This window comes from Hylobates moloch, unplaced genomic scaffold (assembly GCF_009828535.3).
Source record: "Hylobates moloch isolate HMO894 unplaced genomic scaffold, HMol_V3 SCAFFOLD_22, whole genome shotgun sequence".
NCBI classification, from domain to species: domain Eukaryota; kingdom Metazoa; phylum Chordata; class Mammalia; order Primates; family Hylobatidae; genus Hylobates; species Hylobates moloch.
The window spans coordinates 31,533,459-31,559,572 of NW_026652297.1; the positions used below are offsets into that span (position 1 = coordinate 31,533,459).

At 40.6% G+C, this 26,114-nt stretch overlaps 1 protein-coding gene across 2 annotated transcripts in view; it reads right to left on the reverse strand.

Annotated features, from left to right (window-relative positions):
- Positions 1-1,051: 1,051 nt before the first annotated feature.
- ADRA1A (adrenoceptor alpha 1A) overlaps positions 1,052-26,114 on the reverse strand; it is a 96,290-nt gene continuing 71,227 nt past the window's right edge. Inside the window, exon 3 of one of the 2 annotated variants that reach the window (XM_032143547.2) lies at positions 1,052-3,396. In XM_032143547.2, the coding sequence (XP_031999438.1) occupies positions 2,879-3,396 (518 nt within the window). In that variant the 3' untranslated portion in view covers positions 1,052-2,878. The remainder of the gene's footprint in view (positions 3,397-26,114) is intronic. The other variant, XM_058433497.1, reaches the window with a different exon arrangement.

The window sequence follows — 26,114 nt, forward strand, 5'->3', positions numbered from 1 at the left end:
CAAACTCCAAATAGAAGCAGTAAACATGTGAGTATAAATATGACAATCATTTGCTAAACTGCAACAATTTTAGATATTTTTTGGCATGCTTAAAGGTACAGAGATTTAGGGGGAATGAGCGAAAAGTATTCAACTCATATATTGTTTACCCCACTTTGACTAAGTTTTGGGTGACGTTATCAATTTCTTGTAAATTTGGTGTATCATGCTATGGGAAAGGAAAAAAATGTTAAAAGTTTACCTCCCTGGAGAGAGGGGGCTGGAGAAGAGTGTAGCAGACAATTATTTACGGATAGTTTTACATGGATACAATTGTCATGGTTTTAATCTGTTGACTGAAAGATTCTCTAGTTGTTTATTTTGATTAGATGTGGCATTAGTGCCAGATTTCCTGTGTTTCTAAGCTTTCCCATATCTAAAATTTAAATGTGTCTGTAAAGGTGTTTAAAGGATCATCTCAAACCTGGAACCATAATTTGTTGAAGAAAAACGATAACCATTCTTCCTGTTGGAACGCTCTTCCTGTAAGGGGGAGTGGGGCAAGTGATTTTCTTATTCAGATCCTGGACCAAGCTCTTGTCAACAATGAAACTGATCTTTCCTATCAAGACCAAAGAGAAGCGAGGGTTTGCATATTCAAGTTCTTCCTAGATGCCTGCCTCTATAATAGGACATCCACATCTGGCAGAGCTCTTATGGGACACAGAGAGAGAACAGAAGAGTCTAAAAATCCGGCCAACATCTCAGTGCCAGAATCCAAGTTCTGAACATAAGGCTGAATATGTATCTGGCCAGTAAGAATACACTCTTCAGAAAAAGGCTGAAAAAACAGTCACACTCCAGGTCTAAATACAACCTCTAACAAAACCCAAATCCACATGCAAACATACCCTCCATTGCAATGTAGAAAGAGATTTGTTTTTAAGAAGGATTTAAGGAAATTATCATTTTGCTGCAAGAGAAGAAGAAAAAGATGTTGAGACCACTACTCTTGCTGTGAAGGTTACAGCTGCTTTGAATTTTTTAGAGGAAATTACCCTAATACAGGGAAGAGGCCAGGCAAATGGTCTTTAGTTTTAGACCACTCATTGTTGTCGAGAATTATTCCAAAAACTTAAATTCTATTTTAAATCCTTATTGTGAAAAGACAGCCATATTTTAATTTTTACATATAGTTACCATCTTCATCCTTAGTAATCTATAGCTTGAGCAGCCCTAATCCGAAAATCTGAAATCCGAAATGCTCTAAGATCTGAGATTGTTTGAGCACCGACATGATGCCACAGGTGGGGAATTCCACACCTGACCTCATGTCTATGGGTTGTAGTAAAAAACAGTCAATTAAAAATATTGTATAAAATTACCCTCAGGCTATACATATGAGGTGTATATGAAACATAAATGAGTTTTGTGTTTAGACTTGGGTCCTATCCCAGAGATATTTGATTATGTATATGCAAGTATTTCAAAATTTGAAAAAATCTGTAATCTGAAACATTTCTGGTTCCAGGCATTTCAGAAAAGAGATATGCAAGTTCTGTACTGAGTTATTATGGTTTACCAAAATTTGGTATACATAAAGCAAAATATAGCATGTTCCCCAAGTTCTTGCAGAAAAGTAGGAATAGATGAAGTTGAGTTGACTACTGGATCTTTTTCCAGAACAAATGGGCTTCTATCAAAAAATGTTTGCAAACTCCTGCTTTAGACAGTTCTTTGGTGATCCATCAGTATTGTCTGAAGCTAAGCATTAGTATTTTTCAAAGTTCAGGAATAATGTACTTGGATCATAAGGCTCATTCCAACATGCCACAGGTGAAACTCATTCATTATGCAATAGTGAAGCAGATAAGAAGTAATGGGAGACAATCTTTTGCCTTTCAAAATATTATAAGCTCTGGATTTTCATAACAGAGTTCTGGAACAGGTAAGTGATTTGTCAAGAAAGGCTTTTGTAAGCCATGTTGAAATGGCTGTGCAGTAAGTGAACAGCCTCTATCTTTGCAAGAAATTAACAGCCACACCAACCTCTTGATCTTTAAAGATATTAGAGAGAAAGCCTATCATCACCTGATCTTGGAACTGTTTAATGGATTTTCTCTCTAGTAGTTAAATTGAAAGAATGATGCTCAGGTCTACTGTCTTCTCTCGGGAAAAGCCATACCACCCTGGTTGGTTCTTTCAACCCTCTCCTGACCCAGGGATAGAGAACATTACATTCCGAGACATCATGAGTGCCCCTCACTCCCATCTTTGGGAAATGAGGAGCAGCATCCATTCAAAGTGCAGTCAGAGGTAAACCTCACTGTTAAGTTTCCCTCAAGCTGAGAAATTGGATGTATCAGAAAGGGTGGAGTTTCAGAACTTGCTCTAAAAATAATGTGTCTGGATCTCGGCCACCATCTTAATGCTCTTCCTCTCTAGGCCCTCTACCCATAAATGTCAAATGTGGCTGTCAGTAGGTTTAGCCTGAAAATAAAATCCCCTCACTTCCATCAAGAAATAGCTCCAAACTTAGAGTGTGTGCTCAAAATATTCATGATGAAATCATAATCCTATATTTATAGTCTTTTGGATTGTGCATGAAACTCTGTTTCCCATGGTGGTTTTCGTTGAAGCGGGCACAGAGTGACCAAGAAAGCATTAGCTGTGGGGAAATGCTGTTCTGTATCATTCTGAACTGGTTGGTTGTGAGACACCCTCCCTCTTCCCTGTGCCCTACCCGCTGCCTGATGAGTTGGGTCTACCCCCCACCCCATTCCCAGCAGGTCCCCTCTTTGATTGGTCCTGTCTTGTCCTCCAAGAAGAGCTGGCCTTCCGAGAAGGAAGTGGGGTGGGTACCTAAGATTATTCCCCTTTCCTCTGCATCTTTCCTGTCCTAGACTTCCTCCCCGTTTTCACTGAGGGAGATGGTGTGGACCTTAATGGTTGGAACTTGATGGTTCTTGTCAAGGCGGGGGGTTGAGGGCCCTACACAGCAGCAGACCTGCAAAAAGCTTTTACTTCTCACCCGGGCTGTGGTACAGGAGGATTGGTCTTTGGACACTGTAATCCTGGCAGATCCACGGGGCATGGAAGAGAAAAATTTCCATTCACAAACGCCATCCGTCTTGGAGATCCTATAGAAGGTCTCTCTTGATCCCACGGGGATGCTCACCATGTCCTTGTGCTGCCCTTCCAGGGCCTGGCTGGGCGGGTGCAGGGTGTAGCCCAGGGCATGTTTGGAAGACTGCTTTCTGCGGAGACACTGGATTCTCAAGACATTCTGAAAGGCCTTTTTGAACTCTTGGCTGGAGCATGGGTATATGATGGGGTTGATGCAGCTGTTTAGATATCCGAGCCAAAATACTATTTTAAAAACTGTTTCAGAGGGCTTGAAATCAGGGAAGAAAGACCCTGGAAGAAAACACACAGATTTATACATATTATTTGCAAGCCAGCAGGCCAATTGGCTAGGAAAATAATCAAACAAACATCTTTCTGTATTTTTAAAATGGTTAAAATGATCCCAAACACATTTGAGTTTCTCACATTTGACTGACTAGCTCCTATGACTGTCATCCTTTTGCAATATCTTCAAAGACCATTCCTACTGGGTCCGTGTGTGTCATTAATTACAGGAGCAGGCCCAGTGGATAGGGTTGCACTAGCTCTCAGTGACCAACGGCTGCTGTGAAGTTGTACCAAATGAAAACGTGAAACTCAGACTGAGTCCACATATGTAAATTGTTTTGCCTAAATTGAAAAGTAAGTTGGAATCCATGCAAATAATCCATATTAAAATTCAGTTATCTGGACACGCCCTTTATTCTCTGATGCAGTGTTATGCAACAGACACAGGTTCAGTGTTTATGAATTCCTTCCCTCCCGAATGTTAGAATTATGGATTTTGATGAGAATCTCGATTTTAAACAATTTTGGCCTTGCCAACGTTGGGCCAGTGATTCTCAATCACTTTTCCTAGATGATGTCTTTTGATGTCACCGTGAGCTCCCTTTGTCAATATCCCTTGATGACTCCCAAATGAGTGTCTTTGCTTCACATTTGGAGTCCTCCACAGCCCCTGGTCTAACCAGCTTTCTAATATGATTGGTTGTTATTTTTTCTCTAGCCAGACTCACTACACTTTTTCTCCAGGTCATTGATCATTTTTTTTTGTCCTCTCAAGTTGGGCCACTGTGTCCTTGATGCCCTTTTCCACCTTCTCTACCTACCCAAACCCTACCCATTGATGTGCACGGCAGGAACCAGGCCTCAGGACCCGTCACGTCCTGCACAGAGACTGCCACAGGGCATTTGGCAGCAGAAGAACAAAACTGTGAAGTCTTAAAAGGGAACAACCTTAAGGATTATCTCCTCCAATTACTCAATTTACAAATTTAAAAAATGCTTATTTAGCCTTTTCCCAGCTGCCGCCAAGATGCTCTGCCCTTCTGAGCTGAGGCCGCGTTGGGGTCAGGCCCTCACTGCATCCAGCACTAGCAGTACTTCGGGCAGCCCAGCCTTGCACTTGTCCATACCACGGACTCCATCTCAGAGCTCGCCTGCACGACTCAGCCCTCATTCTGCATAACGCTGAGGGGATCATCACATAGGATAAGGTCAATGTCCTTTCTAAAGAAGCTGGGGTAAATGATGATGGCTTTTGGCCTGGCTTGTCTGCCAAGGCCCTGGCCATTGTCAACTTCGGGAGCCTCCTCTGCAGTGGAGGGGTGGGGTGGGACGACCTGCTCCAGCAGCTGGTGGTGTACCTCCAGGAGGTCCTGCCCCTCTGTCACTGTGGCCCAGGCTGAGAAGAAGAAGGTAGAAGCAAAGAAAGAAGAATCTGGAGTCTGATGATAATATGGGCTTGTTTTTTTATTTAGTAAACCTATTTTATAACATGTTCAATAAAAAGCTGAACTCTTAAAAATGCTTATTAAAGAGATTGTCACAAACCTCATAGCTACAATACTGATAAGAGCGATGGATAAAGGGTATGGGACTCCCAGTCCAATGTTCTTTATTCTCTGATTCTCAGACTTCCACGGGCTTTTACTAAAGGAGCTTTATGAATTATGAAATCCCAAATGTCCCTCTTCGCTCCTTTCAGAGAAATTGCAAAATAACATCCCGACTTTCCTTCTACCTCCTTTCTTTTCTTTCTTCGCTCCCAAGCTCCTTTTCCTTCTCCACAGGCTTTTAGTCACAGCTTTGCGTACAGTTGGTAGAATGGCTTTGGGAAACTCCTATGATCCCTTTGGGCCTCCAGTTTTCTTATCTGAAAAAGGAGTAGGTTGAATGGATGGTTCCTAATGGCCCTGAACAATTTTTTTTATTGCTGTTGTTTCAAGCGTAAGGTCTTGATTTTATGTCTTTCTTTTCCTCTCTGCTCTGTGGACCTATCAGAGCCGTGACAAATTGCTGGTGCTCTTAAAATCTACTCTGGCAAACAGTGCTCTGAAATTAAGTCAAAAAGCTCATCAATATAAACAAAGAGTAAACTTAAATACTGAAGACCCAAAGAAGACACAATAGTGTGGTTGTTGATGGGAGCATTTATTACCTCTGAAGCACACTCCCTGCCAAGTTCCATGTGTCTCAAATTCACACACACACACACACACACACACACACAATGGGTGTTTATTTGGAAAAAAAACATGTAAAGTGAGAAAGTTTTATTCTTTAGCTCTAAAGCTTTTCATGTTGTCTTATAATTATAATAAAGTTTACAGTCTTTGAATGCCTGATTTGAAACAGACAAGGCACTGTGCTGAACACTTTCCATATGATTTAATTATCATTAGTAACATGAAGAGTTACGTGACTCTTCCCTGTTTTACAAATGAAGAAACTGTGGTTTAATGAGTTTGAGTAGCTCAACTGAGGTCACTCACATAGTTACTGGTAGGTTTGAAATTAGGCAGTGTGATTTCAGGGCCCATGCTCCTTTATGGAATCTCCAAATATATTGGAATAATACATCTTTTAGGAGGATGGCTGATGGGGAGTGATAAAGTGTGCAGCTGGGAGAAGCTGAATTGGAAAAATGCTTTTTTGAACCTCATCTGTGATGGAAAAAATGGCTAATGCCAACATGACTGATGGTTTTGTGCAAATGTGGTCAGTTCCAGAAAAAAATTTGTCTTACATTATGATACCTATATATTGTCCAATATTTCCTCCTAATAGTGACAGTGATGTGATTAAGGAAACCCATTTCACAAAGACCTGCCTGGGCCTGTGCTTAATGACTACAAGAATGTCTGAGCTGAGCACACTGAAACTCACCTTGTCTGGGAATGTCACTACTCTGTAAATCAGCGAGGGAGGGGAGGGTCTTTTCCTTATGTGAAGAATTTCAATTTTTAAAAAAGAAAAAAAATGCACTATGAATGTGAATGCTAATATATATGATTTGAGAGACTGGGAACTTCCCATAATTTCTTCAATTACACTCATTCTGCTTACAGAGCCCAGTTTTGCACCCATAAATCTCAACATTTCCTTTTAGTCACTTCCATTCCATCCCTTCTTTCCTTGCGTGGCCCTGCTCTTAATTCCAGGTATGGCTGACCCAGAGCCAAGCTCTTGGGCCCTCTCTCTAGTCTCTTGCTGTGTTCCAGTCTTCACAGGTGAATCCTGGCCTCCCCCTCTCTGTACCCCACTCAAAACACTCATTTCTTCAACAGGGCTCAGGTATAGGTATAGGGTGAGAAAGAGAGTTGATTAAAACTAATTTACACTAAGATCTGAATGTCAGATAATCTCTAGCCCTAACCCCAGGAATATTTTCTTTTTAATCCAAGCAAATCTCTAGATTTTGGCTTATGCTTCCAGACCAGAGACCTTCCTGTAAATGACAACGTTTGGTTTATCCCATTAAGTGTGTGACAGCAGCCAGATGTGTGTAAGCCTAGCACGGATTTGCATGCTCCCAAACTGATAGTTCCACCAGGGGCAGGTTGCAGGATCCATTCTCATGCTTGGAGTATTCTTCCCTTGTGATGGGGAGCAGGTGCGGGGAGCCACGTGATTTTCTTTGAGCAGCTGCTGACTGGCTGGGGTTAGATGAGAGACTCATAGCTGTGCTTCCTTTAGGAACTTTCCAAAGAGTGAGAAAAGACAGCAAAAGGGCTAGGCATGGTGGCTCACACCTGTAATCCCTGCACTTTGGGAGGCCGAGGTGGGCAGATCACTTGAGACCAGGAGTTTGAGACCAACCTGGGCAACATGGTGAAACCCCATCTCTACTAAAAATACAAAAATTATCTGGGTGTGGTGGCATGTGCCTGTAGTTCCAGTTACTCAGGAGGCTGAGGCAGGAGGATTGCTTGAGCCTGGGAGGTAGAGGTTTTAGTGAGCCAATGTGCACCACTGCAGTCCAGCCTGGGCAATGGGAGTGAACCCGTCTTAAAAAAAAAAAAAAAAAAAAAAAAAAAAAGGACAGCAAAAGGGCTGCTCCTCTCCTTATTGACATTACATCCACGTATCTCTTCCTTCATTTTTCCTCTCCTAGAAAGGAGAGATGGGGCTGGAATTGGGCTTGGAAAGCAGCTGCCTGGTCCCAATCAGGGTTCCCTCCTCCTGCTCTCTCCTTCTCTACCCAAACCTTCCCTGTCTGGTGCCATTTTCTCTGAACTCTGCATTAGTTCTATCCCCAGCCTCCATTCTTCCCAAATCTCTTTCTTCCTGAGAACTGGCAATGTTTTTAGGGTGGGAAGACAGCTGGAGAATGCTTGTTCCTGGCCTCCACCCATCAGGACCTAGAGGGTCAGGGCTGAACCAGCCTGGTTCCGGGGTGGGTGCCTCTGACCCAGTCACTCTGTGGGGAAGTCCATTCGAGCAGCCATCCGGCCAGCTTTGCTCACTCACAGAGCTCCAGAATCCAGTATAATGCTAGAGTCTTGAAGGCATTCTCCGAGTTTTTGCTGCATGAATGGCCGACCTTCTGACAGATGGATGGACTGACTGAATGAATGAATGAATGGCTGTGTCTCTGTGTTCTTGCCATGGTTCTTCTTCACAGTGTGGCTTGGTTTTCTTCTCTGCTTAATGGCTGTAGCCTCATATTATCTCCCAACCCTGCCTTCCTTCTGCTGTCTCATTCTTCTTTTTTTTGCCCACCATTTCTGTTCAGTCATTTGGTTTTTGTGTAATGTAATTTTACTACCATTGTTTCCTTGCTCTATCGTCTGGCATCAGACCCTCTAGTTTTTCTCATCATGCTTCATAGGAAGAGCCAGACTTCCAAATCACCCACGTGAGAATAGAGGCTCCTATTTCTTTGGTCACTGTAGCTATGGTTTTCTCCTCAACAATCTCTGCTTCAAGAAGAGCCAACAGCTCCTGACTTAATCTCCTGAACACCTTGCCCTGCAGCTCAAGCCATCCTTTGCATGTGAATTTGCCTGGTTTAATTCTTGGGCTTCGGAAAATCCCCACACCCTAAGGATTCTTCCTTTCACCGAGTTTCTTTCCACCATTTGGTCTGCTGCAGAATTTCTGCCTCTTTCCTGTCCCTCCAGACACCCTGACCAACTTACACCGGTTAGACTGAGGTGGATAGAACAGGTGTTTATGGCCAAACACCATCAACATTCTCATTCATGGAGATTCAGAATCCTCACTTCCACTGTAAAGGACTCTAGATGCCAAGCAGAAATTGAAATGAATAATTTAAAATGTTGCCTTTATGTCTTTCCACTGAATGCTATATCCATTGGGAACATCTGACTTCATTTTTGAACTGGGGCTCATCCAATAGGCTTATGAGGGGGCACTAGGAGTCATCCCAGTAAAGGCTTGGCCACTAGAGTCATCTTTTATAGTTATAAAATTACAGCAAGGTTTGCCCCAATGGCTCCAATACAAGATAAAACCATTTTTTCCTGCCCATGCTGGTCTCCTCCATGAATTTGGTACACTGGTGAGTGCTATGGTTAGCTTCAAAAGTCAGTGAGAGTAGGAACTGGGTTCTCGAATTCCCATCCAGCACTGGTCATTAAGGGGTTCCTCCTTAGTTCAACTGTTTCTCTCAGAATGCGGGTGACTTGATATGGAAGCCGAAAGCTGTGAGTCAGTCTTCTTGGTTCCAGCCTCCAGCTTCTGTGCTTAATTTTACCCCCTGGAAAACTTGACATCTTAGTGACAACTTTGAGAGACACTGGGCTATGGTAAACCCTACTTAGCTGGAGTTGCATAAGGCTAAAATGTGAAGACTGGCAGGCACTTAGAGATCAGCGCTGTCAACCTGTCCTTTACAGGTGAAGACAGCAAGGCTGAAGACGGGAGTAGTTCCCCCAAATCACACAGCTGGACCCAAACTCAGCTCCACCTCACCCATTTCCACTCCTGATCTTTGTGTGCCATTTAGCAACCCTATGATGGCATGGAAGTGTTAATGGCAATATGTCCAGCTTTCACTGAATGACAACAGGTTTTGCAGAGATAAGGAGAAAGAAGAGAGGGGAGTAGTATCCTCAATAATTGCATTATTTTAAAAGTCAGAGTGTGCCATTCAGAAGGGTTTGTCGGCAGGGCATTACATTCTGAGAAATGGAGTTTGAATGATCTCAATTTAAAAAAATGTAGACTCCAAAGAAGAAGCTAATGTTACATGACCATGGGAGAAAATAATCCTTAATTGTTTCTCCTTGTCCAGCGAGTGGTCTCTCCGATGTGCCTGGTACACATCCAATGAGCAGAGGAGAGAGACAGGCTGCCACACCAACAGGCCAAGAAGCTCCAGTGCCAGTAACATTCAGGCCAGACCCGATGGCGCCTTCTTACCAGGAAGAAAACTGCCCCATCAAATTAAACCCCAGAGACAAGCTGTAGAGTCAAAGTTTAAGAGCAGACCAGAGTCTACCAGACTCCTTTGTGCTGAACTACTTTGGCCTGAGCCCTTCTGGGGTTTATGTGGGGCCACCTGGGCAGCTCTCAGTCAGCAAGAAGTTTTTAGATTATCTACCTTAGATGGTGACTAGGGTTCTCTAAGAAGGTGGTCAGAATAACCATGGACTGTAACCTTGGGCTTGCAACCTCAGGTTCACAGACAGACTTCCTATGACTGACATTAAATGTGTATGTCCAGAGATACATTTTCCTGGGAAGAGCCCTTAGCTTGTATTAGCTTCTCACAGTGGTTTCTGATGATGGTAAAGATGGTTCAGCCTGGATCCCAGGTAGAGAGGACAAGCTGTACCCTGGCTGGGGAACCTCACTTAGCCCGTATGTCCTAATGATAGAATCAAGCTTACCAACACAGCAAGCAGATGTGATTTTGGTTCCTCTTCGGAAGGACTTCGCTAGTCCTTTTTTCCCCTATTTAACTGGGGCCTGAAATTGTACAGCTCTCCATTCATGTATCTGAGTAAAGTCATGTGCATGCTCACTTGAGAGTGTTGGCATGTGGAATCTTTTCTGAACTTTCCGGCAGAAAGCTTGAGTGGTTGGTAAAGTGAGGAAGGTCGCACTGAGCGGGAATGGAATTAGCTCTCCTCCTGCCTGGAGCAAAGCATGGGAGCACGGCATAGGAGGGTGCAGTGAGTAAGGGGAACCGGGCACACTGTGCTGGGCACACAGCCCCGAAGGAGACAGGCTCGGGGCACCCTAGGGGCCTGCCCAGTGTGGGATGGAAGTGCTGCCCACTTTTCCAGGGACTGAGGCACGTTGGTCTATGGTTACTGTGAAAAACCATTGCTCCTTCCAATCCAGGCAAAGAAAGAGGTCACTTGGGGAGAGGTCCTCTCATCCCTCAAACTTCTGCAAGTGGCAGCTAAAGCTCTCTTGACAGGATCTGTCTGGCTGGCCAAGGAGAGCTCTGTGGAATCAGGAATTTCATCCTGGATGAGTCTGAGCTGCTCGAATTAAAACTTGTCAAATGGTTCGTCTCACCAGTTAACAAAGGCTAAGCAGCATTTCTCCTTTTAGGAAAAAGGAGCAGGTCCACCCGAATGCATGATTTGGACCCCAATGCCCATAAGAACACTGGAAAGAGTAATAGGGGACCCCACATGTGAGCATTTCTCCCTAGAAGACCTCCTTGTGTCGAATAAATAATTTGATTTGAAACACTCTCAAAAGATAGCAAGATTCTCTACCCAACCCCCTTTATTTAAAAGATTATTTGTTCAGGAAAAAGCTAGCAATAAGGAAGTCATCATGTGCTTTTATGGGCTACTTCCTTAAAAGCAGATCTCCTTTCATAAGCCAGTGTATTTTCCAAGCCTTGTCAATTTTACTAAGGTCACCATTGTTTCACGAGTCTTCCATTTAAAACATTTTTATAATATAATAACCAACCCAAATGTCCAACAATGATAGACTGGATTAAGAAAATGTGGCACATATACACCATGGAATACTATGCAGCCATAAAAAAGGATGAGTTCATGTCCTTTGTAGGGACAGGGATAAAGCTGGAAACCATCATTCTCAGCAAACTATCGCAAGGACAAAAAACCAAACACCGCATGTTCTCACTCATAGGTGGGAATTGAACAATGAGTACACTTGGACACAGGAAGGGGAACATCACACACTGGGGCCTGTTGTGGGGTGGGGGGAGGGGGGAAGGATAGCATTAGGAGATATACCTAATGTAAATGATGAGTTAATGGGTGCAGCACACCAACATGGCACATGTATACATATGTAACAAACCTGAACTTTGTGCACGTGCACCCTAGAACTTAAAGTATAATAAAAAATACATATATATATATATAATTTTTAAATTGTCTCTGCACAAAAGCTCTCCCTGAGACCACCCAGTCTAAAGAAGAGTAATCTTCAAACTCACACCTGCTGAATGGCTTATTTATTTCACGGTACATATCACAGTTTTTAAGTTTTCTTATTTACTTGTTTTCTTTGATTGTCTCATCCTCCAGAGCACAGATGATATGCTTTCCAATGGTAGGAGACCAGGTTATCTCTCTCACTGTAGTGCAAGGTGGGGGCAGGAACCCAGTTAACAGTTCCTGCCAGAAGAATATGTATCTAGTTCCTTCTCCCCTTTTTTTGCCTCTTACATTCCAACTGGTCACCAAACCCCACAGGTGTCTTTCCTTGAAACACCTTCCAAATTTTCCTTCTCCATCACCTCCATCTCCAGCACCGCTGCATGGTGAACTGGTTGTTTAAAGCTGGGTGAGTCATTTTTCCCTCTTGGGCCTCAGTTTCCTCATCTGTAAAATTAAAGACTTAGAACAGTAATTGACACTACCCCTTCCTATCTGTAAGAGCAGATGCTTCTAGGCAAATGGAAACAGTCAAAAGGGGAAAACAGACCCATGACAAGCAGGATGATGAAGGAACATGGTGGAGAGATGGCCAGAAGGGAAGAGGGCAGGCTTTGGAAGGAAGAGGGGAAACTGAGGTTTTGGGGAAGGCTTTGGGAGGACACCCTGATGTCTATCCTAGAGGTTTACTTTGAGATCATGGAAAGGAGGGTTGGGAGGAGAATCCAAAGGCTGCTGTCATGCAGTGCGCCTGCATAGGGGCCCAGGCAACTCTGATTGCATGAAGCGGGAATGGAATTAGCTCTATTCCTGCTTGGAGCACAGCACGGTTTGGGCTGCTGGTCGCGTCAGAACTTGTGTGCTCCTTAATAATACACGGGCCACACACCTCCACATCTGAGGCCTGGGAGGCTAAGGCTGTGCTCATCTGGTCCTTTCCAAGGAGATGGGACAGAAAGGGAAGAAACCATGGGGGAAAATTCCCAGAAATAACTAAAGGGAGGGGAGGCTTATCAAGGGGCTCAGTATTGTAGCTAAGGGAACCTCATAATGGGGTATCTGCCAAGACATGTGTTATGCATTATCTTTTTGTTGCTGATAAGATCAAGTTCAAGCTCCTCACTCTGTCATTCAAGGCCCTTCATCATTTGGTTCCACCAGCCGTACACAACCTTCTCCATTCCTCATGCACTTAACACATAATTTACTTAGCACCTGCTCAGGCCAGGCACTTCCATAGATACTGGAGGTGGAATGGTCAGGAACATGCAAAGGTGTTTACCTTCTATGAGTATCTCCAACAAATGCCTATGTTGGAGGCCTTTGTTGCTCCAACAAATGAATTATGAGTTTCCGACACCAAGGCTTTCTTCCTGCCACAGTAGACTTTTCACCCTAACTTTGTTAGTTTGCGAGGTGACTGTGACCTCAGCTCCTGTGGTTGTTCTCTGCTGCACTCTTCTGCTCTTCACTCAGTGACCCGTCTCTCTCCCATGTATCTACTCAAACTTGAATTTGTCCAATTCTCTCTGTCTTCAAGGCTGTGTTCAAAATCCCACTCATCCACGAGCCCTTCTTTGTTACAGTATGACTTGCTTTCTTGCCATTTCCCCTATGGATTTAGCACTAGTTTCTTTTCTCTATAGCAGGGGAAACCCCCCGGCCACAGACCAGTAGCAGTCTGTGGCCTGTTAGAAACCAGGCTGTATGGCAGGAGGTGTGTGGTGGGCCAGTGAAGTTTCATCTGTATTTACAATTTACAGCCTCTCTCCATTGCTCACCTTACCTGTCAGATCAGCAGTGGCATTAGATTCTAATAGGAGCACCAACCCTATCGTGAACTGCACATGCCAGGGATCTAGCTTCTGTGCTCCTTATGAGAATCTAATGCCTGATGATCTTTTGCTGTCTCCATCACCCCCAGATGGGACTGCCTAGCTGCAGGAAAACAAGCTCAGGGCTCCCACTGATTCTACATTATGGTGAGTTATATAATTATTTCATTATATATTACAATGTAATAAGAATGGAAATAAAGTGCACAATAAATGTAATGCGCTTAAATCATCCTGAAGCCATCATCCCATCTCCAGGTCCATGAAAAATTTGTCTGCCATGAAACCAGTCCTTTGTGCCAAAAAGATTGGGGACCACTGCTCTATAGCCCTTGTCACCATTTTCTGTGCTTTACTTATTTCTATTTTTGGTTGCCTTTCTTGACTATAAACTCCCTTGAAGGAAGAGCTTCCTGTCTTAATTTACTACTGTATCCTCAACACCCATAATGGTGTACAGCATTTAGTAGGCTCTCAACAACATTGCTGAATGAATGACACATTCAATCCTCGTGGTTTTAGTCTCCTTAAAGATACACCCTCCTTTTTATCCTTCATTCGTGTCTCTCTAAGTGATCAACATGATTCTCAATGAATGCTTATTGAGCCAATAGATAACATTGGTTAATGGAAGAAAACAACATTTTGAATACAGCTCCTGCTTCAATTACTCACAGCTGGAGATAGATTCTCAACTGCAGAAACAGAGCCTGTCTTAACTCACATTCCAAGGAGATCTTTCAGATCTTCAAGACACTCACATTTATGTGAAAACAAGACCATTCTCCAAGTAATTTTATACAGCTAAGTTGCAGGCACTTCATAAAGTGATTACTTCCAGTACTTATAAAAACATTTTATAGGGTCCTGGAGGAAGGGTTGAAGCCTGTAATTCAGATGTGATAGTCATCATCTCCTCTCATATTTGTGGGATTCAAGTCCAGGGCCAAACACCACACATCTGAAGCAGTGACACAAACAACCAAAACTGATCTCCCAAGGAGGAAGTGTGAGGTTTTTTCAGGACTGTGTCCCTTCATATTCAGCTTAAAAGCTAAAGCAGGTTCAGGTCCTGAGCCTTGCCAGAAAGGACACAGGTGAGTTTGCTGATGCTTGAACAATCACAGGTGAACAGGGGAGCAGGAAAATGGGTTTCTGGTCTGGACTGCTGCAAAGATGCTTAATGTGAGTGCTCTGGACAGTTCCCTACTTGGAAAGGACATACTGGGTCCTCTCCCAGGCCACTGGCTCACCCAGAGGCATGGCCCTTGCATCTTCCAACGGCATCTTCTAGCTTTGTGCAAAGCAGGAATATGAATAAACACTTGCTCTTCACTCCCGGCTCCTGCGCAGCTCCCTCCCCTGCCTGGATTAAGCTAGGGATGAAGATTGGCTGTAGGTCTCTGCTCTTTCTCCCCAGCCACTTGGGTAAACAGTCCTAGGCTCCATCTGGACTAGAACACCTGACCAGGGCCCGACCTCTATCAATCATGGGTCCTGTATTCAAACGGACATAATACATATATATAGGAATTTTAATAGCTCATTTAAAACATGCAAGATGTCTTTTTGGAAGCTATAATATGGCTTCTAAGTATAGCTGGGCAGACCAATTTTAACACACAGAAAGGGATTGGGGCAATTTCCTCTTTAATTTTAAAAGTCAATAGAGTATGGTACTGTTTTGATTATAGACATTTTTGAAAATAGGAATTGGCCATGCCTTCCTCTTTCACATAAATGCCACATTTAGAAAGCTCAGCTTTGCTTGCAAGAGACATCCTTACTCTTTTCAAACTTAATGAAGCCTTCTGCATTCTCTTCTGAGAACTGGCTGGTACTTTCACGGGGAAGATCAAGGTCAGGGCAGCTCATTCATTTCATACCTTTAGTTTCTTTCTTTTCCCTATGACTTGCAAATCTCTATGCCTAGACCATCTCTGCCACCTGAGCTCCTGTCCTGCACACACGACTATTACCAGACATCCCTCCCGATGTTTCCAAACTATCTCATCCTTAACATCATCAAACTGAATTCACCATCTCCCACAAAACCGACTCTTGCTCCTCTGCTTCACTTTGGGCAACCTTCCTCTCACTTGTCCAAGCCAGAAACCCACTGTCATCCTCAACCTTCCACTCTCCAACCTCTTCCACCACATCCAATCACCCAGCCCTGACTACGAAACCTGTATTCACTTGTTATTGTCCATTCCAGTTCTGGCCACCACCAGGTCTAGCTAGAACCTCATATCAGTTTTCAAACTGGGCTTCCTGCTTCTGGTCTTATCTGCTTCCAACCCATTTCTCACACTTTTGCCCGAGAGATTCTGAGAAAGCAAACATGACACTATCCCACCCTTGAGTTAGTCATTTCAATGATTCTTCACTGAATTAAAGATGAAGTATGAGTTCTATACGAAAACTTATTAGGCCTGGGAGACTGAAAATTCACTTGGCTGGATAAGTAGGTAGTAGAGCACGGTAATCCAAGTGCCCACCCAGAGACTCTAGTCAGTGTCGTAGAAGAGCAGAGAATTACATCCGCCAGGATGTGACCATTTGTGTAACTGTTAACTCAGCTGAGCGATGTGGCATCTTTTGTTCACTAGGATGTAGGTTAGGGTTATAGTGGTTGAGATATCAGAATTTAATTTTAAGAAATAAATATACATCTTCTATAAGGCAGTGTGTCCACTAAAAAACTCTTCCCAAGGCCAAAGAATATTCAGAATGAATTTCCAGCTGTTCCAGAGATAGTGGTGACAATGATTCAGAAAGTTTTGTAAAACCTAGAAGACCTAAGACAGACATAAAAACACCTAAAGGATCAACATGGGCAGTGGTAAAAATACCATTTGACATAGAAATCCCATTACTGGGTATATATCCAAAGGAATATAAATCATTCTATTTTAAAGATACATGCATGTGTATGTTCACTGCAGCACTATTCACAATGTCAAAGACATGGAATCAACCCAAATGCCTATCAATGATAGACTGGATAAAGAAAATGTGGTACATATATACCATGGAATACTATGCAGCCATAAAAAGGAATGAGATCATGTCCTTTGCAGGGACATGGATGGAGTTGGAACCTGTTATCATCAGCAAACTAATGCAGGAACAGAAAACCAGACACCACATGTTCTCACTTATAAGTGGGAACTGAATGAACACACGGACACATTGGGGGAACAACATACACTGGGGCCTGTTTGGGGGGTGTGGTGAATGAGAGCATCAGGAAGAATAGCTAATGGATGCTGGGCTCAATACTTAAGTGATGGGTTGATCTGTGCAGCAAACCACCGTGGCACAAGTTTACCTATGTAACAAATCTGCAACATGTACCCCGAACTTCAAATAAAAGTTGAAGAAAAATAATCAAACACAGAAACAAGTGCATTTGAGGCTGTCTCAGAAGGACTAATCCCTGGTACCCGTTGTGATTTTCTGTGACCCCAAACCAGCCATGTTTCTAAGAAAAAGTCGTTTCCCACTGTTGGGATTCCCCTCTGAAATGCTCACCCAATATCTGCTCCAATTAGGTGATTAATTCAGAACATATCAGATCACCACCAATAATAGTTTCTGGATGTGCTGTTAGAGAACAGTAGTGTTGGTCAGCAATCTCAGCACAGATGTACTAATTCCCCAGGTGGGTGTGGAAGCAGTAAAACTTTTACCCAACTGTAGTTATCAATTTCTCTCTCTCACTCACAGAAAAATGTTCATGAGAAGAAAAGAAAGCTGGCACAATTCGTCAAAATGAAAATAATGAGACTCACTATTGTTGTTTATTCAGATTTGATTTTGGAGAGTTAGAAGAGTTTCTGTCTCAAGACAGGAATTGGTGTTAGCAAGTGACTGCCTTCAGAATGTGTTAGAACCTGGGGATCTGGCACGACTCTATTTTCCTAAGTTTTTCATAAGGCTTATACTATCTAAGAATAACTAAAGAAGAAGGCCGCTAGGGAGACCAACCAGGAGGCTAGCACATTGGTTTGGGGTCAGAGCTCTAACCGATGGCTGAAAGCTATAGGAAGACTGATTTGGGCTGCCCTGGAACTTGGCTTTACCATCGATGATACATAAAAAGTATCTCAGAATAGGTGGGATACCCACTTACTGAGGCCCAAGACTGGGGAGTTAAGTACCGCACAGCATCCTATTAAAATACTCTTTGGGGGACAACTAAATCCTGAAATTTTAGAACTTACTGAGAAAGCAAAAATTATTGGTGGAGAGAAAGTTGATTGTGTTTTGAATGTTGAATGAATGAATGTTGAATGAATGAAAAAATTGAATGTCTTGCTTCCCTTTTAATATTGCAATAAGGTATACATTAGAAGCATTTTAAGGGGCATATATATATATAAGAATATGGATATATTATTGGACATGACAACTTATTTAGCATGATTTATCTGTTTCTGAGAATGAGACTAGTCTATATGTATTTCAATAATTCCTAAATTTTCTCCATTTAGCATTCATTACACACATTTTGATCTAATTTGTTGTTGAAGTCATTTATAATCACCTCACATAAACCATTAAGGCACCAAGAGCTGAGCTGATATCTGGACTACAAATAGGCAAGGATGTCAACATTCAGAAAAGATCAGGAACTTGCTTAGGGTTACACAGCCAGTGAGCAAAAGGACTAGGTTAAAAAACTCTGTTCTTCAGATTTCCAGTTTAGAAATCTTTCTTTTAATTGATACATTGTTTTTTTTTTCAATTGCAAGAGTAGAAATATCCTCCAATTATTTGGGGGCTCTCAGAAACCCTACTCTAAAAAAACATGAATACGTTCAAGCTGAGTATCTGCAGCTAGCATTCAGCCAATCAAGCGAGTGGCTTCAGTCCTTGCTTATTTTTTCAGCTCATGATTCATACATGCCTCTTCATGTAAAAGTCTCACGGAAATCTCAGGGTTAATGTGTTCAAAATGACACATGCTAGTCTGCTTGATTCTAGCGTTTCCCATCTTTATAAATTATATTTGGTATTCACTCACTATTATAAAAACGTGACATCAGTCCTGATGTCTTCTTGACGTCTTCAGTAGATCAGAACTCCTAGTATTGCCCCAGTCTTTCTACGTCTCTCCATCTCCATTGTCAGGTCCTACTCAGCCACAACACTTGTCACCTGTAAGAGCCTTCTTGTTGATCTCCTGCATGCCTGGGTGACTTCCCTTTTCCCTAGGATGACCTTTATGGAATACAGCTCTAATTTGGTGACATTTCCACTTAAAGGCCTCAAACACTTTCCAGTACTCTTAGATGAAGCCCAATGTCCGTAGCATGGGCCATAGCGCCATATGATCTGCTCTTGCCTTCCTCTCCTGGCCTGCCTTTCACTCTCTTCCCTATCCCCTGCTCTGGCCACCCTGATCTCTTTTTTATTTTTGTTTTTTAATTTTTTTCTGAGATAAGGTCTCACTCTCTCACCCAGACTGGAGTGTAGTGGCGCAATCTTGGCTCACTGCAACCTCCACCTCCCAGGCTCAGGCGATTCTCCTGCCTCAGCCTCCCGAGTAGCTGGGATTACAGGTGCACGCTACTATAGCCCGGTTAATTTTTGTATTTTTAGTAGAGACAGGGTTTCACCATGTTGAATAATGAGATTAACTATTGCAAGAGATGTACTCCATTGAGTACATCTCCTGACCTGAAATGATCCACCTGCCTCAGCCTCAGCCTCCCAAAGTGCTGGGATTACACACCTTGATCTCTTGATCTATGGAATACTTCTCTGCACCAGGCCCTTCACTTCTGCTCTTCTCCTTGCATGGAGTGTCCTCTCAATCTCTGTCCCCTCCACTCACCATTTATATCTTAGCTTAAATCCCCCTTCCTCAGAGGAAAGATCTTTGATCCCCTTCCACCCACCCACATACCTCAGACTCCATGCTGGGTTGGGGGGGTCTCTCATTAAATGTTATCAAAGCATCCTAAACTTTTTCTTCATAGCTCAAGCAATTGTTCTTATTTGATTATGTGGGTGATGATTTGTTCAACATATCTCCCTATGTAAATTTCATAAAGATAGGATTTGTGCCTGGTACATTGTAGTTGTTAAATAAGTATTTGTTCATGAATAAAATATTTATAGAGCACTCATTATGTGCCAGACATCATGCAAAATATTACACAAACACTATCCCATTTAATTCTCCCAAGAACAGGATGTGACTGTATTACCAACCTCATCTTACAGATGAGGAAACTGAGGCTTAAGGAGTTTAATTTGCAACTAAGGAAAATAGCTGAGCTCAGATTCAGATCCAGGCTTGATGCCCAAACTCATGTTTTAAATTTCTAGATGATGCTATCTGCGAGTCTGTCACTGCTTTGCTGGCCTTATAGTGAAAATAGTGCAGAGTCATAGTACTTGAAGTTCAAAACAAAGACAATCATCAGAATAGCCAAGAAAATTAATCACTCATTCCATGTCCTATTTTTTCAGAAAGCAGAGACATGTGTAATTCAAATTATTAACACAAAAATAAAATTCTCGAATGTTAATAATTAGGTTTGTTCAGAATAGACATCTTTGGACACGGAAAAAAAACCCCACAAATACTATATTCTGTCCGAAAAGCCTTTGACAAAATGCAACTAAGAAAGTATGCCTAAAAATCAATCAGGTAAGATTGGTCAGAAAGTATGATCTGTTACGTATGACAAAATCTGAGTGAAAGTGTAGGAATAAAAGGAGAACTGCCATCTGTAGTTCTTGGATATGGGGAGAAGGGAAAAGTGAAGGAGAGATGATAACAGAAATAGTTACCATCTCGTGTGCTGCATAAAAATATCAATGCCTAGGCCGGGCGCGGTGGCTCACGCTTGTAATCCCAGCACTTTGGGAGGCCGAGGCGGGCGGATCGCGAGGTCAGGAGATCGAGACCGTGGTGAAACCCCGTCTCTACTAAAAATACAAAAAATTAGCCGGGCGTGGTGGCGGGCGCCTGTAGTCCCAGCTACTCGGAGAGGCTGAGGCAGGAGAATGGCGTGAACCCGGGAGGCGGAGCTTGCAGTGAGCCGAGATTGCGCCACTGCACTCCGGCCTGGGTGACAGAGCGAGACTCCGTCTCAAAAAAAAAAAAAAAAAAAAAAAAGTTATGATATATTGTTGGATGGCTAGAAGAGAAGAATTTAAATGTTTCCAACACAAAGAAATGATCTTATAAATGTTCGAAGTGATGGATATGTTAATCACTCTGATTTGACCACTATACATTATATATATCAAAACATCACTATGTGCCCCATAAATATAATATGTATGGTTATTTTGTGTCAATTAAAGAAATATAATAAAAATAAATTGTTAAAAACTTCCTAACATAGAAATTATAGTGACTTCCTCTTTGGAATAAGTTTGATCTATATTCAGGCACCAAAACAGTTTGAAGAAGGTCATAGCAACTATGTTTAAAAATTATTGTGTCTTTTAAGATACAAAATTAATATATGCTAAATTTTTACAGTCTGTGATATCCACAATTGGTATGCCTCCCATGCACATATAGGTGCATATGTACACACATACACACACACACACACACACAATACAAAAATCAACCATGATGCTACAATCTAGAAATAAGAACAGATTTTAAACAACTATGATTGTATTTAGAGCACATGCTTTTGACCAGCCTTTATGTAATATGTCATGAACAGTTTGCTATTTTATTTTTATTACAGAACACAAGTTTTCATGGCATCTTAGTATTTCATTGTATGAATATAACAAAATTTATCTACTTCTGCTAATTTGAATATTTTGGTTATTTCCAGTTTCCTCTATTATAAATAACTATGAAATAAATATTTGTGTGGATAGATTTGGAGTATTTTTTTAAGTTACATTTCTAGAGAAGGAATTCTGGGTCATATAATATAAATTTCATAAGGTTTTTGATCCATATTGCCAAATTGCTCTCTGGAGAGGATATACCTACTTATACTTATCCAGCAGTGAAAAGTAATGACAGTATGGTGATGATGATGGCAGTAAATTATGAGTGCCCACTGGGTGCTAAACTCCTACAGCTTCACATGCAGCAGCTGATCTAATTTTCCCATGTGTTCAGTGAGGTTGGGTGCCACGAAGCCTGTTTAATATAGGCAGGTTTTATCTGCACAGGACCTAAGAAAGACATTCTTGCCAAAGACTACAAGGGTCTGCCTGACCTGGCCTCTGCCATTTGGTAGGAAAACATTTAACAGCCATGCCAAAGTGCTTTTTACTTCTTAAACTGCCCAGATTTTCCTAACAAAGCTTTTGTATTCATTCATGTTCCCTTTTCCTGAGATGTTCTTCCCTTGGGTTTGCAGCTCTAGACTTTTCTCTTTTATGTCTCAGCTCAGATGCTGTTCAGTGAGGCTGGGTGCCACAAAGATGCATTTTCTAAACATGCAATCTAAAGGATACGTCTGTCTGTACTTCCCAATATCCCTAACACCAGCCTCCCTATCACATCAGCCCACTGTATTTCTTTAATGGCTCTTGTCCTTTTCTGAAACGTTTAAAAATTGTCTCTTTCACTTATGAAATGTAATTTCCCTAAGGACAAGGAGCACTAGAATGGAGCCTGGTAAACAGTAGGAATACAATACATGCTTGCTGGCTGATGAATAAATGCCCATATGAAAGGACAGCTAAAAAGCAGCCATCAGAATTGGAACCCAAGTGCACTTTTAAATCTTGCTTTAATCATTGCAATCTACAGAGGATATCTCCTATCCCACCCTCAGCAGCAGTATCTATTTATTTGCTCTTTGCCAATTTGATAGGTAAAATATGATATATTTTAATATTTTATTAGTTATTTGTATTTCTGCTTTTGTTAATTACCTCTGCCCATTTTTTCCATTGGTTAGTCATTTTTTCTCATTTTTTGTATTTATCAATATTTGTATTAGACCTCTAAATATATCCTTGCCAGGTAAGAAAACAGGTAGAAAAGAAGAATACATGATTAATTTGATAGATGTAGAAAGACATTAAGTAGAATTCATCACCAATTCTGGATAAAATCATTTTAATGCGTATAGACTGGGAGGATGTTCTCTTAGTAGCACAAAGAAGACCTGTAAGTTCCATCACAATATTTCACAAAGAACCACTAAAAACATAGACATTTAACTCAGTACTTTCTCACTCACGCTTTGCCTTAGGTTCTTTATGTAGTAAATGTTTACTTTGTAAGCATCAAATGAATTAATGTAGAGAGGAATATATAGATCAGTGTCTGGCACATAGTAAGGTCATATATGTTGGTGATTATTGTTATTACCACTATATAACATACACAATTAAAATAATGAGTTTGTAACCATTCATTAATTCTTGCTTATATTTTTAGTACATCCATGCTCACCCTTTCATGAGTAAAATTAAGTATGAACATATTCAAATATGTGAATTACAAAAATAAATGTAAATGGATTAAAGTGCTGTGTTAAAAAATAAAGCCTCTCACACTGAATTAAGAAAAAAATTGAATATATACTGTTTATGAAAGACACAAAAGACATGGTTACAAAAATAATATGGTTTGGAAATATATACTAAGCCTAGGTAAAAAAAATAAACTGAGACAGTAATATTAGTATTAAACAAAGCAGACTCCATGGTATAAAGGATTTCATGGAATAGACAGGATTATTTTAGGTTGATAAAAGTCATGCTTACCAATAGAGCCATATTTATTAAATTTTATGTACCAAGAGGTAGCAAATATTTACGTACATGTATGTATATTTTTAAAATGCTTAAAAATTGATAACATTTTACTTGAAGTAGATGACTAAGATACAGACAACAAAATATGTATCAAGGTTTCAGTTCAAGAGTAAATCAAAACTGCAATGACAACTTAGAAAATACTGAAAATGAGAGCTTCATGCAAGAAGCCAAAGTTTCTCTCCTCTGTGAAGTCTTAGATGGTTATATTTAAACAAGAAAGACACAAATAGCTTAATTTGGGCATTAGAGTAAATAAGTTGGAAAAGAACTACAAATTAAAACAAAGGAAGCAAAAATTAATGAATTAAAAAACAGAAAATCATTAGAATTAATTAGTACATTTAAGCTGATTCATTGAAAATACTTTAAACTGGACATGCCTCTGACAAGCCTGACCAGAAAGTAAGAGGAAAAGCATAATTGTCCATCAGTAATGAGAAACAATATATTTTCAGATGCTGAAAAAAGTGAAAGCAATTTCAAGTAAAAAACCATATGCAGATAACACGAAGAATTTTGATAAATTTGAATATATTTGTCAAATTTTATTCAAGGAGAGATAATATATGAAAACTATAATGATTATAGAAGACACAAAAATTGACAAAATTTGTCCTTAGAAATTGTTGGATCCAAATAATTTATATTCATGCTATATAAGTATTTTCAGAGTCTTTCAGTATGTAAAAATGCTTCCTAATTCACTTTCAAAGCTAGCATAATCTTGATCTCAAAACTGAGAAATAGAGCCAAATCAAAAGAAAATAAAAAATAAATATGAACAACCCACTGTCACCACAAAACAAACAATCCCACAGACTTGTATCATTTAGAAATGAAGTTGAAATACAGTAAGAGTTGTCAATTATATCTACCAGTCTGTTAAGTAAAAACAAACCATGATCAAGCAGGGCAGGAACTGGCAAACTTTTGGAGTTTTATTATTAAAAACATTAGGGAATAACGGAATAATTAACAGGAAGGGAACACTTTCATTTCAAGGATTAAAGTTGTTACCTGAGGTGGCTCTTTTTGTATTCAGTGATACACCATTAGATTCTGCATCATTTTCATGCCGCTTTATCTGTTCTTCATTGTTGTCAGAATAAATTAAGAGAAAAAGTGAAATTTAGGAGGAAAGAAGCCTGCTATCTCTGGTAATAGATAGTCTGTGTGGTTCTTCTGGCCTCAGAATTGTGGTTCATGAATCTTGCATGAATTTTGGGATACAGGACCAGATAGTAAATATTTTAGGCTTTGCTAGCTGTATGGTCTCTGTTTCTATTATTCAGCTCTGCCATTGTAGCTTGAATGCAACCATAGTCGTTAGGTAAATGAATGTGTGTGACTGTGTTTTAACAAAACTTTATTTGTGGACACTAAAATTTGAATTTCATATAATTTTCCTGTGTCACAAAATAAATTCTTTGTTTGATTGTTAAAAATTATTTAAAAATGAAAAAATTGTGTTTAATTCATGTGGCCATACCAAAAAAAACGAGGCAGTTTGGATTTGACCTATGAGCTCTAGTTAGCTAATATCTAAGGTAGGATTTATCCCTCACTTTAAACGGAATTAAGAACAAAAGTGCTTCTTCTGTCCTTCGATTATTGAGAATATTATTATGAACAAGAAACAGATGTCTAAAATTACAATTAATGAACAATGTTCTAGAAGATTAAGTCAATTTAATGAGAGAAGAAAAGAAAGCAGATATAAATAATGGAAAAGGCAACTTATTGAGATTTGTATCCTGTGTACTATAATAATGTTTTACCTGGAAAACAAACGGTGTATTTTTTAAAAAACTTGTTTTCCTAACTTTGAATTCTAAAAAAACTAAGAAGCGATGATCAGTGCAGTTGCAATGAATATTCTGTTAGATTGTGTCCTTCAAACACCATCTCCTACTAAAAAGGACCAAGACTTCCTGGAGAAATGGCTGATTCCAGGTCAGGGCAGGAAACGTACAAGAACAGACTTATTGCTACTGGTCAGGTGGCCACAAGAGACTGCAGTATAGTGTCAAAAGAACTCAGGAACTAACTTAAATGAACAACCATTGGCCAATGATGAGACAATGTGAGACTCGATAAGCATTCACATAGGATTAAAAATTGCTGCAAGGATTAATAATGAGTTTCAATTAGTAAGATCCCAATGATGCTGGGGAAAATAAACCTTCATTTATTACCTTTGAAACTAATAACTGCCTTATTATTTTGAAAATTGATAAGTAACGAACCAGGCCTATATCCCACCTTTCTTGTAAAATCTACACCAGTTAATCAAATGGTTGATGAGCAGAAGTTGCTCCATCTATGTGTTTTCAAACTAATAAATGAAGGTGGAATGATAGAATATCACCACTTTGCAACCCTAATAAATAAAATAAATTAATAAATTTAGGCAATTACTATAATTAGCAATATTTTGAAAAAACAATAAAACATTATGTACCTCCTGATGGAAGTATATACCATCTAAGCATTAGTTTTACCACAAACAGACAAAGTGGTACATCCTTCTAAGTCTAATAACCAACTTCCAGGAACCATAAGGAGGAGAATATATTAAATGACAACTGTGATGAAGTCAGCAAAATTCAGACTATGGAAAATTGTTTATTCAAAGGAAAATTAAACAGAAATTCCAAGAAAAAGAAAACATAAGGGAGAACTTGTACAGGAAACAAAGTTAGACTTACAAACCATTCATACTATATGGACCTGATTTGGATCTCAATTCAAATAAAAAAGTTCTAAAAGTGTC